Source organism: Oncorhynchus mykiss, chromosome 30, assembly GCF_013265735.2.
Source record: "Oncorhynchus mykiss isolate Arlee chromosome 30, USDA_OmykA_1.1, whole genome shotgun sequence".
Lineage (NCBI taxonomy): Eukaryota > Metazoa > Chordata > Actinopteri > Salmoniformes > Salmonidae > Oncorhynchus > Oncorhynchus mykiss.
Window position 1 is genome coordinate 22,662,989 of NC_050570.1, and position 14,850 is coordinate 22,677,838.

A 14,850-nucleotide genomic window follows, 5' to 3' on the forward strand; every position below is an offset into this window, starting at 1 on the left:
TCCCTATGTCTCATGTCTTATACACATAGAGAAAGAGGAGATGGGAAACACAGAGAAGGCAGGGAGAACAGGCAGATGTGGTGGTGTCGCTGTTGTTGTTAGAACAGTCTTCCCACCTTGTGGTAGCACAGTGAACTGTAGCTGCCTGCATGAGAGCACGAGCAAGTGAGTTGGGAGAGAGCGACACAGAGAGAGATGGAATGAGAGTGTGAGAGAGAGAGAGAGAGAGAGAGAGAGAGAGAGAGAGAGAGAGAGAGAAGAGAAAAGGTGAGAGAGAGATGGGGAGAGAGAGAGAGAGAAAGAGAGACAGAGAGGGAGTTTAAACCAAGAGCTATGTTTTGGGACAAGCTAATCTGCCAGAGAGCAGTGTGAGGATCGGAGCGCATTGTGTGAGCGAGTGTGCGGGGGACAGATAAGGGAACAAGCCCGCCAGCCCGACTGCTTGTTTTAATGTGCTGACTCTGGGGAGATAAAAAAAATTGACTCTTCAGTTGTGTGCCGAGACCCTGGGCACAAGCTCCACATCCACCAGAGGTGTACCAAAGCAGGGGGAAAAGGGGACAAAAATCTGACACAAAAGAAATTATAGAGGATTTTTTCTCATTTTTTAATTGATTAATTTTTTCTTTCTTTTTTCCTGGGACTGACTCTCATTTCCAGTAGAAAGAGGGAGAAAATCACTGAAGGGGAACCCTTAGAAAATAAGAAAAGGACAAGAAAAAGCATTGACTACAAGATGTTTGAAATCAGCCGAACACTCAACGCTGCTTTGTTGAGCAATGAGGTAAAGAAAAATTGGCTTCGTTTTTTCTCACCTCCCCAGTGTATGTGCTGCCTACCATTCTGTCTTGTGTATTATTGTGTGTGTGCATTTCTGTGTAAAGTGTAAAGACACAGGGTTGATTAATGACCAGAGCTTAGCGTATTAGCCAAGCTCGATGGATGCTAGTAGAAAAAGGATCACAACGCTTCTCACTCATTCTTGCTTGCAGTAACAAATGGAAGGCTAGGCGGCTGGCTGATTTATGTGACAACTGTTTTATTTCCCCTAATTTCCCCAAAGCAAGGTGGCTATCATTGCTAAGCTTGCTTGAGGAATCGCCCATCATGTGTGTGTGTGTGCGTATGTGTGTGAGCGTGTGATTGGTGCCTGTGTGTCTGCATGTCTGTGTGTGTGTGATTGTGTGTGTGTGTGTGTGTGTGTAGTGTACTGTGATTGCCCTCTGCCTCCTCTTCCTCTCTCCCCCTCACTCCCGCTGTCCTTTGCCATTCTGTTTCTGTCCTTCCTACTTTCCTGTTTCTGTTCTTCCTTCTTCTCCCTCTCCCGCTCTCTCTATCTGTGTGTGAGCGTGCACTCTGTGAGCAGCATCTCAAGATGATGGTGAGGTACCCCCAGCTCTCGGGACTAGCCACTGCTGACGGCTCCGTCCCTGAGAGGCTCTCGCCGCTATTTCCCAGGGATCTCCCATCCACCCAGATGGGGTCCAGGTCACTTTTGGTAAGAGGATAGACAGAAATATCTCCATCTCTTAAAACACAAACAGGAGAAAAAATGATAGAGAGAGAGATAGAGCGAAAGAGAGCGAAAGAGAGAGAGAGAGCAGTAAATAATAGATCAGTTTAGGAAGATGACTGTATCCCCAGGAATTGTATTAGCAGCTATTAACATGCTTATGTGTGTTCAATTACAACCGCCTACTCTGCCTTAACCCTCTGTCAATCAGTCCGTTATCTTGGGAGTAAGAGCGGCAGAGTGCATGTGAAGTGTGTATGAATTCAGTGTAGCAGGCTCACTGCATGCATAGTTTGCCAATGCCTGCATCTTTATGTGCATTTTGTACGTGTGTGTGTGTGCTTATGGCTTATGTGTTGTATGTGCATGGAAATAATGTTACCTCAATATTTATAAACAATGTATTTTTAAACTACATTTTAATCTGAAACAGAAAGTAAATTAGAATATGGAAAGTAGTATGTAATATGGCGTCAGGTAATAGTTTTTCTTTGAAAAGTGTGGGGTTGGGTACATTTACCATCTTGACACTCGTAACTGGAAGATGTGATGTGCGGCAACTGAGAAATACAGGGCTACTGCAATACACTGAAACCTTGCCACAATGATGAAATACTGTAAGATATGAACGTTACCATTAATACCTGATGCTCTGTATGGAGAGCATTTAGAAGTATGGATATAGTGTAGTTTATTTGTTTCACTTTTTACATAAGAGATTTGTTTTGACAGGATACTGATCTGATTTCATTATGTAATGCAGATAGTTGTTCTTGATGGCCATTATGTAAAGCAGGCAACTAAGTCAACCTGAAGTTAAACCATTAGGGACATTATCTTTGAGATAATGTATTCAAGTCTTCCTCCTCATTGTTAGAACTTGAGTCTACAGTATGTGCTGTTTCTAATGAAGAGTGTAGTTCAAGGGGAAGAGAGGCATGAGAAAAACTGCATTAAATTGACATGAAACTGTGGGTGTCTAATCTGTGATGGGCTCTCATTCGGCTTCCCTTCAAACAGGCTCAGCTTCCCACCCTAGAGCTTTCCAGAATATTTCAGAAATCGTTGTAATGCTGACAGCATTGAGGTCTTCTGTTGACTGTACACGATTGCACAGGAAATGTTTGGTCATCTATAAAGACTTAATGTTCTTATTCACCTGGCAGAACCGTCTTATTCACTCATACAGACTATTCTCGCATTGGCTACACAGTCATGCTCACTAGCTGCCTGTGAAGAATCCTAGTGTTGTACTACAGAGGAAATAGACTTAAATTGCAGATGACAAGTAGCTTGATGCTGTAATTTCTCTCTCACATAATAATAGTACCACACAGTGCCTTAATTTCTGCTGAAATTAAAATTGAATAGTAGATTGTAATAATGGGTAGTGAGAGGTTATGGCAAGTTATTAAATCAACTCTTTCAAGCCTTTTAATTGCAACACATAAAAAAAACATTTAGTGTTTGGGTGAGCTAAAGAACTTGATGTGGATGTTTGTATGCATTTTCATTATATCTGATAATGATTATGCAGACCATTCTAAAGCTATGATTGGAATGCGCACAAACCAGGGAAAATGTTTTATCACCCTGTTTCTATGTGACCCTGAAAACCCACAAATACTATTCTACTTCCTGTTAAAATAAATGTGCCTATATTAGTTGTATGTAAGTCAGAATATATGAGGCGTGACTGGGATTGTGATTACCCTGGTTAAAACAGACCATCGTTACAATGATTAATGGCACCTTCATTAAGCACAGCTAGATCATTTGCATACATTAGATACATGTGCTGGAAGAATGTTGAGGCTTTGCTGTTGGAGAGCAGGATTATTTTATACTTTTGGTGGATGTGAGGCGTACTATTATAATACTAGAGACCAAAATGTTGAGTCCTAGATGTCTGAGATGTGTACGGTGTGAGAGCTACATGATGCCACTGTATGGCTATGGCTGTGCTACAGTATGATATTATCACAACAGTAGGATTGACAAAATTGAAATGATGATCTATCTTAAATCAAAAGCCATAATAAAAAAACATTATTTTACTGGTATGATACTGAACACCTTCAAGTATATTTAATGGGAATCCAGTATAGCAAAGTGATGAAGCAAAATACATCACTTGGTTGAACAAGATACATCCTTAGCTAAATGGCTGCAGTCTTGAACAATGTCCCTGGAGTCCAGGCCGCCATTTGTCAGGCTGCACGGGACCTAGAGAACAGTGTGTTTGAAAGGATGTCGAACAACTTCTATTGAGTTCTCTATCAGAACCTAGTGTCTGTTCTGCTCTGAATGCTGTTGCGAGCCTGTGATTACTGTCATCACACAGCTGTTGTTTTTCTTAGAATGCTGTGCTTTGTTTGGTAACTCCATTCTTCGGTTCAACAAAGAAAGGTTAGATTTTACTTCAAACTCATTTGATGCATCATCACAACAATCAGAAGCGTTGGCAATGGCATATTGACACCCCCGAAATTGTAAGGGTCATCTCTATTGCACAACAATGATTAGCACTTTCCATCTGCCGCTTCCATCACTTCCTCCTTCCCTGATTGCAGTGTGTCTCTGGATAATCTACCCCGGGAAATTAGTTCATTTATGCTCAACAACTCTGCCTTTGCTGATGCACAAACAGGTGCAGTATAAAGATAGGCACGTATCATCTCTGAGAGAGGCAGCGCACTGTGCCAAGGAGGTAGAATCACCAGCCTAACTGCGACACAAAATCATATCTTGGATACAAAGGCCATAGATTGATATTGATTAACTGACAGGAGCATCATTTTAGGATTTACTATCTATGAAGAATGAAATGAAGTAACCTGGATTTGTTAAACGGTGGATTTGAACCAATATTCAGTGAATTGATCTAAGATATCCCAATTCATAACATGTAAATACCAACATGAATCATTGAACTTTGAAAACATCAGTATGAGTAAGAATGAGCCAAGACAGATGAGGTACCAGAACCTTGCTCAATCATCAGTTTTTGGAGGATGGCACACAAAAGTGCTATTTATCATGCAGGTCAATCAGCGGTCACCTGCACACAGCTGCAAGAGAACAGCCCATCTCACACTGCAATACAACTGTTAAATACATATAGGCTGTAGAAGCTCTTATCATAGATTATTGTAGTGTATGTCCACAAAAAGGGTTTTAGAGAATATGTTGAGGGGAAGATACTGTGCTACCTGAGTAGTTACTTGCTTACTACATCCTAATTACGCCCATAAAAAAACAATAGCTGTTGGGTGGCCTGTGTGGCATAGGATAAGCTCTGTCAGCTTCTTGTAAAGAACCCAGTAAAGATCCAATGAATGCCAATTACCCTGACCACGTCAAGTCAGTGACATCATATAACAATTCATTTCAGATATCACACATTAAAAGGTGTGATTGTCTGTTGTGGGTTACAATGCATAGGCTAGTTTCTCAGCCACCCTGCATGATTCTCTCGTTTCTGAGATGGGTGTGGTAGCTACTGCACTGTGTGTGCCTGCATGGAAGGCAGGGCCAGGAGGGCAGGCTGGCAGTGTCACACTAAGAGGGGGCCAGTGCTGCATGGGGGGGCCTGGTGAGCAGCAGCTGAGCCAGAGTCCCGCTGGGAGCCGTCACTGCTGAGTGGAGCAGGTGTCTCCAGCCAGGCAAAGAGCTTCCCTAAGCCAGAGGAGAAGAGAGGAGGCAGGGCCGGCCATGACTCTGTGTGCTCCGCAGAGGACAGGTCTCTCTCTCTCTCTCTCTTTCTCTCTCGCTCTCGCTCTCTCTTTCATTGCATACCAAGCCACCCTATTATGTATCTTGTCTGCAAAGTGATCACATTAGCTAACAGGCTAGCAATGTTGCTGTCCATGGTGCTGAAGTACCAGATGGATATACAGCACAGTGCCTTCAGAAAGTATTCACACCCCTTGACTTTTTCCACATTTTGTTGTGTTACAGCCTCTCTGACCTACACACAATACCCTATAATGTCAAAGTGTAATTATGTTCATTATTTTTATTTGTACAAATGTTTTAAAAATACAAATATGAAATGTCTTGAGTCAAGAAGAATTCAACCCCTTTGTTATGACAAATGGTGTTTAACATGATTTTTGAATTACCTCATCTCTGTACCCCACACATACAATTATCTGTAAGGTCCCTCAGTCGAGCATTGAATTTCAAACACAGATTCAACCACAAACCCCAGGGAGTTTTTCCAATGCCTTGCAAAGAAGAGCACCTGAATACCCCTTTGAGGAAATCCAACACATCACTGAGTACCACTCTTCATATTTTCAAGCATGGTGGTGGCTGCATCATGTTATGGGTATGCTTGTCATCGGCAAGGACTAGGGAGCTATTTTTAGGATAAAACGAAATGGAAGAGAGCTAAGCACAGGCAAAATCCTAGAGGAAAAACTGGTTCAGTCTGTTTTCCAACAGACACTGGGAGACTAATTCACCTTTCAGCAGCATAATAACCTAAAACACAAGGCCAAATATACACTGGAGTTGCTTACTAAGATGACATTGAATGTTCCTGAGTTGCCTAGTTACAGTTCGGACTTAAATCGTCTTGAACATCTACGGCAAGACTTGAAAATGGCTGTCTAGCACCTTGACAGTTTCAAGAATTTAAAAAATAATAATGTGCAAATATTATACAATCCAGGTGTGCAAAGCTATTAGAGATTTACTCAGAAAGACTCACAGCTGTAATCGCTGCCAAAGATGACTCTAACACGTATTGACTCAGGGGTGTGACTACTATTTCATTTTCAATACATTTTCAAAAATGTCAAAAAATATGTTTCCACTTTGTCATTATGAGTTATTGTGTGTAGATGTGTTAGAAAAAAACCCATATATAATCCTTTTTGAATTCAGGCTATAACACAGCAAAATGTGGAATATGTCAAGAGGTATGAATATCTTCTGAAAGCACTGTACAAGGGGAGGTGGTTGTGATCCATAAAACATAGCCACCCAAAAGAAAGACCTGAAGCTTACACCCAGCTAAGGGTCAGCTTTCTGGATACACGTACCCCGACCTGGAAGTAACAGCCTGTGATTTCACCCGTAGAGAGGCAAATGGCAAGGTTTCCGAGGAGAAGCCACTCACGTTGCTCTGTGTGTATATGTAACAGGGGTCTATTTATCGACTGAGAGTTGCATGTGATTGTGTTGCTGCGGAAAATGAACATCTGAACAGTGTAATTGGTGGACAGTGAAATCTTTGTAGTAGAAATAAAAGCTTTCGTTTGAAGACAGCAGTGCCAAGAAACGACTGCAGAGAAAACACAAAAGAATGTACATACAATTGTGATGATAGCTTGAAAACCATGACTTTTTGCCCGTTATGTAAGAGCGTTTAACAAGTGCTTTTTCCTCTTACAACCGCAAAGTGCACTTCTATTGTGTTGATTAAACCGGAATTTAATTTTAGAGACACATTTATATACTGTATGCTTACTGTGGCCATTGGTTTATATCCAATCACAGTTATTTCACGGCTTATAACAGAGTAATTAGAAAAGGAATCATGTTGGAGGAAAAAAACGGAACTATGTCGTGTCTTTATTGCCTGAGAGCGAGGTTTACTCTTGTTTGTGTACATACAGTCATGAATGTTACTGTTAATTAGAGTGGAACGGTGAAAGGGCATTGAAGAAAACAGTCACAGTTTTATGCCATTTTCAGTCAACTGTTTCCATACACTCAGTTCCAGACATTACAAAGGAGGCATTACCCCCACTGACCAGTGTAGTTCTATTGTAATCTCTCTTAGCTGACTATGCTCAAAATAACAATAACAATAACAATGACCATTATGCTACAGTCAAGATCATCTATATATATATATATATATATATATATATATATAATTATATTCAAATTGCACATTGTGACGCATAAAAAAATATGACATTAAAAAAGGGAGGTCAAATGGCTGCACCTGCTATACGAGAGCCATCAGCATCGGACCGCCATCTTAAAAGAAGAGATTAGAGAGTGCTTTAGTTCACAGCTTACTGCCTTTTGGTAGGAAGTGACAAATGTGGCCAACACTTGAGCGACAGGCTGTGGCCGAATCGTGACATCTTGACGAACAACACTGTTTTCCAGAATTTGTAGTTTCTTAGCCGATGCCTTTTATTGATCTACTAATTGTTTGGGAGCTATAAAAGTGACGGCTGTTGTCATGAATAAATGATATGTGCCTGACATGAGTGCATTACTGAGGAAAACCTGCGAGGCCAGGCAATACTTCCTTAGAGACATAGCGGTTCTCTTCACAGCCCTGGGAAAGCATCATCCCCAGTAGTTTTCCATGCCATTAATAATGAATCCTTTCTAACAGCAGCATTCAGGTTTAGATGGCTAGGACATCAGTGACAAGACTAAAATAACCCATTTTAAAGCAGGAGAAAAGCATATTTATGTATGGTAATTATTCCTTAAGGTATCCTTCTTTGCTGCTCTCTCCATTCTTGATTTCTTTACTCTCCCAATCTCGTTCTATTTCCTCCTGAGGGTGCAGGGGGAGGGGGTAAAAAAAGAGAGATGGACGGAACACAGAACACTGAGTTCATTCCTTTTGTAGTAGCTACAGTGGTCAAGGGCAGGAAGAAACACAACATACTTTATTAATGCATTGCCTTTTATCAAGCATAAGTCTATGCCTACCTAAACAGAAAATGTTACATTGATCAACAAAAATAAACAGCTAATACGACACACATGAGATAAAGCTATTCGCCAAGCATATATGCTGTTAAACTAAAATATGACAGAGTAGCATTGTGCACTCACTTTCCTACTAGCATCTTAAGAAGGAGCAGTAAACCATGAAGTGACATTTAGAAAGATGAAATGTTCAGGGTTAGCATGTTAGGAGGGCTCTAGTGCTCTGAGGCAGGCTGGCAGCACAGCGAAGGGATGGGGCCAGGCAGGAGAATACATCCCCTCTCTGAGGGGAGGTGCTGATTAAAGCCCCAGCCAGATGGACCGCAGCGGTCACCCTCAGAGCGTGGAGGTACCTCGACTGGGATCAAACACAGAGCAGGCCGCCCCACAGCCAACCACTACACCACCATGGCAGCACTCACCACTCATAGTGGCAACACAGACGCCAATAGCGACGAGGGGCAACACTGGTAATGACAAGGGGAGCAGGCAAAGTATTGTTGCGGTTGAATGTCATTTATCAAGTGGCAACACCTCTGTAATCCAAATGGACTGTAATCCAAAATCTCCTGCTGTGACTGAAACCCTCCGTGCCAGAATACATGTCAACCATGGAAACCCCTCTGTGCAATTTTACAGCTCTCTCATTTCTGTTAAAGGTTATGGGGGCCTCAGTTCTTGCTCGCAAACAAAGGTAGTTATATGTACATATGCTTATTCTACCATGGTATTTGTTTAATTATACTTCAGATGTATGCTTCCTTGCTGGGTTCAGTATTTACCGCTATTGAATTGTAATAACTGTCTTAATACTGCGTTTTGTGATAAAGGTGGCCATCTCTCCATACATACAGTATGTGGTTTTCTCCTGTCACATTCTGTTCCATAGACAGGAATATCTTATGCAGTTAGATAAGCCATGCCACTTCTCAATTGCTCCATCTATATGAAATGGATTTGAGTTCAAGGGAATGACAAACGCCTGTGACAAATATAGCACAGCCTTGTCCTGAAGTCGCCATGAAGAATTAATGTCTTGTTGAGAAGTTTCTCTTAGGTGGTGACATGAGCATGAGTTGAAATGGCCGTGATTCATTTCCAATGACATGGAAAGATAGGTATTTACAGGAGAAATGTTTCTCCTGCAGTTTAAGGAGCTGAGTAAGGATTTGGCAGAATGCTTGTCAGTCATCTTAAACATCAAAGACAACAGAAGCCAGTCCCGAGGGACAACTACTGCTGTCCTCAGCTAAATGCAGATTTGTAATTGAAGCCTGATGTCTCGGAGTAAGCAATGCTGAGTTTGTCACTCTGTATCAAGACAAAAGGTCTGACACCAATTTGTTGATTGTTATGGGTGGAGAATGGACTTAAGCCAGAGAAGTGATGATAATCAATCTGAGTTGCATGGCCAGATGCTGCCAAAACGTTGATACAGAAAGTAAATGGATTGTTCAAGGGCAAATCAAAGAGAGCCAAATAAGCTCCTCCAAATAAGCTCATGAGAAGACAAACCTGGGTGTCATAAAAAATAGTCTGTTTGTTTATGAGGGAGTCAGGGACATACTGTACTGGGATTTTTCCATGATAGGATCAGTTCCATGGAAAGTGCATGATGAACATCATTTTTTGGAGGTCTCGCTTTCTCTGCCAGATCAGGCACAAATGGGCTATAAAGGCAAGCAGTGGATGACACTTCCAATTCGGTTAGTGACCCTAATAGGAAATACAGAGGTGAGCTGGGAGAGGCGAGGCCTCCTGTTAACAAAGCTAAAATGATCCAACTACAGGCCCTGTGTGACATGCTAATCAATGGCCGTTGACCTTTCACTGACCTGGTTGTCTGGTGGTCATTAAAACAAACCATATTGTGAAAGTTACCATTTAATGACAGATAACTTTTTTATTGTTCTGTAAAATCAAAGGGAATTTCAGATAACTTAATACATATATTAATAAAAAATATATTAATCAGTGAAATTTAAAATATGGCACGGAGTAAAATACTGGCAGATGAGTCCATGGATGAATGTAACAAAATCTGAAAAATCTATATTGTGTTTATTCAAAATACATGTTCTCAGAAGATTACATGTATATTTATTGAGCGTGACAAATTAAAACTTCTTAAAATGTTAACAGTTTTTTACACACTTCACACATTTCAGGTGACACCAACACTTTGCTACCTTTAAATAAACTTGTGATTATTCAGAGTGAAACAAGAGAAGGGTGCGAATACACTGTGTCTAACAGTTAGATTGCTCTGACTTAGATTAAGTTGATTCTATAAGACTGTCTGCTGCATATCTAGTTTCATACTAGCTACATACAGAATAGATATTATCTTACAATGTTGTTACATCTAAGTGTAATATCAAATTGTGTATTTGCGTGTGTGTGCGTGTGTGAGAGAGAAAGACACAGAGCGAGAGAGAGAGAGAGAGAGAGAGAGAGAGAGAGAGAGAGAGAGAGAGAGAGAGAGAGAGAGAGAGAGAGAGAGAGAGAGAGAGAGAGAGAGAGAGAGAGATCACCCACACAGTGTGTATGTGTGCAGTCAGCAGTGGAAATCCTTAAAATTCTTAGTTGAAATTCAAGTCAGCATTAAGGACGGGTCTCAATTTTCATCAGCAGAAAAAAACATTCACTGGATGTTAATCCGTGGAGCGCTTTTGAGAGGGAGGGGTTTGGAATGAGTAGGGAGGGCACGAGAGAGCAGGCGCAGGCCATGACAATTAGCCAGATTCTGGTGTCAGATTCTGGTAGCAGGCTTTCAGCAGAGGCAGGAGCCATGCCGGTGGGGCTCTATAATTGGGGCTTCGGCAATCAGTGCGTCAGGTCATAGGAACTTCAGGAGGGTGGGTGAGAGAGAGTGTCAGGACCTATCCAGACAGAGACAATCAATGATATGGGCTTTACATTGCTGACTGCATCGTTGGCAATCCTCCTGGGTTAGAGCCAGTAAAGCTTTTCACTCTAAAAAGTTAAGAAATATACAAAAAAACGTTCATTAATATAGCTATCATAGTCTTTAGTCAAAATACATTAGCCCATATAAGGCTAAAGCTAAATTCCAAATTATTTTTATGCAATATTTCACAAAATCCCCCAAAACACACACAGTGTGTACGGAGAGCCAAAGCACACGGAGGCAAACCTTCCTGCCCAGCAACTCCAGTGACTAGATCTGAAATCTCCCAGCAGGCAGCCAACCTCCCCATCTGACAACACAAGGCAGGAGAGAGCCAAATGTAACACTGCTTTAAGACCCCATTCACTTTCATCACTTTCTATTCGTTAAAAGAATGTAGGAAAATAATTTGGCAAAAGAAAGCAAGTACAGAAGAGGATATGGATCAAATGAAATCCCATTAAGGAAACTCTATTGAAGTAATTGAGGATGTTGCCCATAGATAAGAATCTTCTGCTTCCTGGAACTCTCCTTAACTGCGTACCTATTAATCCAATAGTTAAAGTTGACTGCACTCAAAAAGAAAAACGATTGTTATTCATCTGTGTTACGTTCTATTATTTACAGCCAAGAATTAAAAGCTGGTAATAAAAACATGGTACCGGAGAGAATATTAAAGTCAGTGAAGCAGAGAATTATTTCCCAAGCTTGCACAGAATGCAATGAATTCAAAAAAGGTCAAGTCAGAATAATAAAAGTGATAGAAAAAACAGGTCTGGTATTCATTGCAGGTTTCTAGACTAAGAAGCGTTGTACCAGAACGCACCCCAAACAAAAGGCAGTTGGCATCTGTCGTTGTCGCTGGCAGTAAGGGGTGGAGGAAGATACCACACATTATTAATATAAATCCAGCAAACACATCCATTCGGAAAACACCCATGTCCTGTTGATTCCTAATTGAGGTTGGCGATGCTTTAGCCGTGGCTTTAACGATCATTAGTATTCCAAGCACATTGCTGTGCATGGCTTTAATACTCAGTGAGGTGGAGGGGCCAGAGGTGTAGTGGAGAGATTGGAGAGCTTCAAAACTCAGTCTCTTGCTTTTTTTATTCAATGCATGCAACTGTGGGCAAATTCTGTGCCCTGTGAAAGCTGACCAATGCACTGGTCTCTTCTCATTGTCATTATGCTACTGTACATGTACAAATAGAAATACAGTCCAAACATATACCATGCAGATATACTGCACTGAATGTAAAGCATGCATTCATAAAAAAATACATACATTGTTACATCCGTACTATAGGCCCACTTTACATATTGAGAAATTAACAGCTGAGTCATTCCGAGCCAACTTCCACACCAAAAAAACTCCTGAAAATGTTTGGGGCAAATTATGGATTAGTTTAACAGTGCTGCAGTGTTTTGTAGGCTGTCAAGACCACTGTGGGACTTCCTATCAGTGCTCGTTCAGCTGGAGGTTAATGGACTTACTCAAGTTAGTCTGCCTGCCATGAGAGTCTCCTCCTAATTGAATAAAAACCAGCATGTGAACGAGAGGACCAGCTATATGTCTCTCTGTCTCTGATGTCTGGAATAAAACAATGTACTGTAATGACGCAGTGTTGAACAATGGATAAAATAGGCTTACTGCTACTAGGCACATGCTGTAACAAAACAACCACAAAGCAAAGAGTAATATATTGTGTCATGACAACTAAGTAAATTAGAGTATGCAGGTGCTCGCTCTCCTTGTCGCAGGTGCTTGCTCTCCTTGTCTCTGTGAGTCTGGGGCCAGCTAGTGTATATCTGCTTCATATGTTATGGCCTCTCTGGTCACTGCTGCTCTCTCATACCCAAAGCTATTCTAATCAAAACAGACTTGCCCCAAGGGTATGTGGCTGCTAGGTTTCTAAATATATAAGGTATATGAGATACTGTAAAATATGCACTGTTATTGCATCTAAAATACTGTATGAAAGATGCATTGTTATTTTAACATTGTGAAAGATCCTAACAATTGTTTTGAATTATTGCATTCTTCGAATCACACCTCTGTGTGTTGAAGGCAAAAATCGAATGCATTTATGGAGACAAAGGCAGCATTGTAGGTCAGCTGGCATTACTGATGTTTATGAGATGTGGCATGCCTTAGCTTGAGAGGACTGCAGTAGTAGGCGTATAGGTATGGGATGCTATGCATCTCTTCCTATACAGGTACAACCACAGCGCTGAAATTGGGTTTTGTCGGAGGATGGAGATGAGGGGCCTCGTGTTAATTATTTATGATGCTTGCGTGCAGCTGTGAAGGGGAGCACAGGTGATTGAAGCTCACAGAAAAGACAGGAGGGAGCGGGGTAGAGTGGAGAGATGGGTGATGAACATCATCACCAACATCAAAAGGGCATAGAGACTACTGCGCAATGTCACGAAGAGGAACAATTAAGCTACTTCTCTACACAATGATGATGGTGGTATGTCTCCATCCATGTAGACTACAATACCTTGTCACACCGTATGTAGTAGTGCGAGTCGGTTTTTGGTTATTTTGCTCTATGTTACAGTTGTCAATTATATTTTGTCTTCGCTGTCGATGCTGTAGTGCATAATATCAATCGCACCTTACGTTGGTAGCATCGCCCCCCGTCGTTCCCTTCTCGCTCTAGCCCTCCTCCAACACTCTCATCCACTAGCGCACCACCCCTTCCTTGCTCTATCGCAGCCAATGAGATTCTACACCCGACAGACTGAATAACCCATAAATCGGTTGTAGGAAAAATAGCTGCTTCCACTAGCTGTTTCGTTTCAGTGAAGACTTATCCTTTTAGTTTTTTAGTTTTCTTTTTTTGTGACAGTTTATTTCCTCCGACGATCCCGAAGAGAAACAACGAGATTTCCACCCACGGCTCTCAGCCTCCGACACGCGGCAAGCTCATTCATCCAGTCACACGCGCCTTATCTACCCGATTGTCCTTGGGACCACGCGCTCCCGGCACGAGGATCGACTCTTGATAGCAACCGATTTTATTTAACCACAGGAAGACTTAGCACCTGCATCTCCCCTTTCGCTTTACCCTGCTCAACCCTAAACAAGAATGGTCATGGTGAGTAGGGAACAATTTAGCCTATGCTAAGCGCATCTGTCTTATAGGCTCTGTCTAGCTTAGGTTATTAGTCGTCTACATTTTATAAACTGCTTTGTGTCACCTCCGCAGCAGTAGCTTCTAGCCAGGTGATAAACTTCGGTTTGCGTTTTAATCCGTAGCGAGCTGTCCCATTTTTTGGCGCTTTGTTGTTCATAGTCGTGATGCTCCTGCAGGTGTGTGTGTCCGTGCGTCGGTACATCTGTGTGTGAAATGTGCATTTTTGATGTGAGTATTTCATATCAGTAGCCTGTGTCTGATAAGCCAAGCCCAGCTTAGTAATTAGTAAACATGTGTGGGTGATTTTGTGAATTTGTGATTATGTGGGTGAACTGCAAAATGAATTGCGTTTTGTAAATTATCTAGGTTTTAACTGGATTTTCCTTTGAATAAGCAAGATACATGCAACAAATATGAGCATGTATCAATGTATATAACTAGTGTATATTTGCAGGCTTTAACATGCATGCAGTAGTAGCACATTTATATACATAGTGCTGTTCAGGCATCCTGTAGTGCCTGAGGGTAGAATCCAGGGGCATAGGCACGGGTGGGCCTGTGTGGAGCGCCGGCCCACCCACTGGGGAGGC

At 41.6% G+C, this 14,850-nt stretch overlaps 1 protein-coding gene across 10 annotated transcripts in view; it reads left to right on the forward strand.

Moving 5' to 3' along the window:
- The first annotated feature begins 279 nt into the window (after positions 1-279).
- LOC110521559 (ELAV-like protein 4) overlaps positions 280-14,850 on the forward strand; it is an 82,559-nt gene continuing 67,988 nt past the window's right edge. For 3 of the 10 annotated variants that reach the window (XM_021599176.2, XM_021599177.2, XM_036968748.1), the window contains exons 1-2: positions 285-784; positions 1,367-1,498. In XM_021599176.2, the coding sequence (XP_021454851.1) occupies positions 737-784; positions 1,367-1,498 (180 nt within the window). In that variant the 5' untranslated portion in view covers positions 285-736. Of the gene's footprint in view, positions 785-1,366; positions 1,499-13,790; positions 14,222-14,850 lie in introns of those variants that run through there. The other 7 variants (XM_021599178.2, XM_021599179.2, XM_021599181.2 and 4 more) reach the window with 5 other exon arrangements.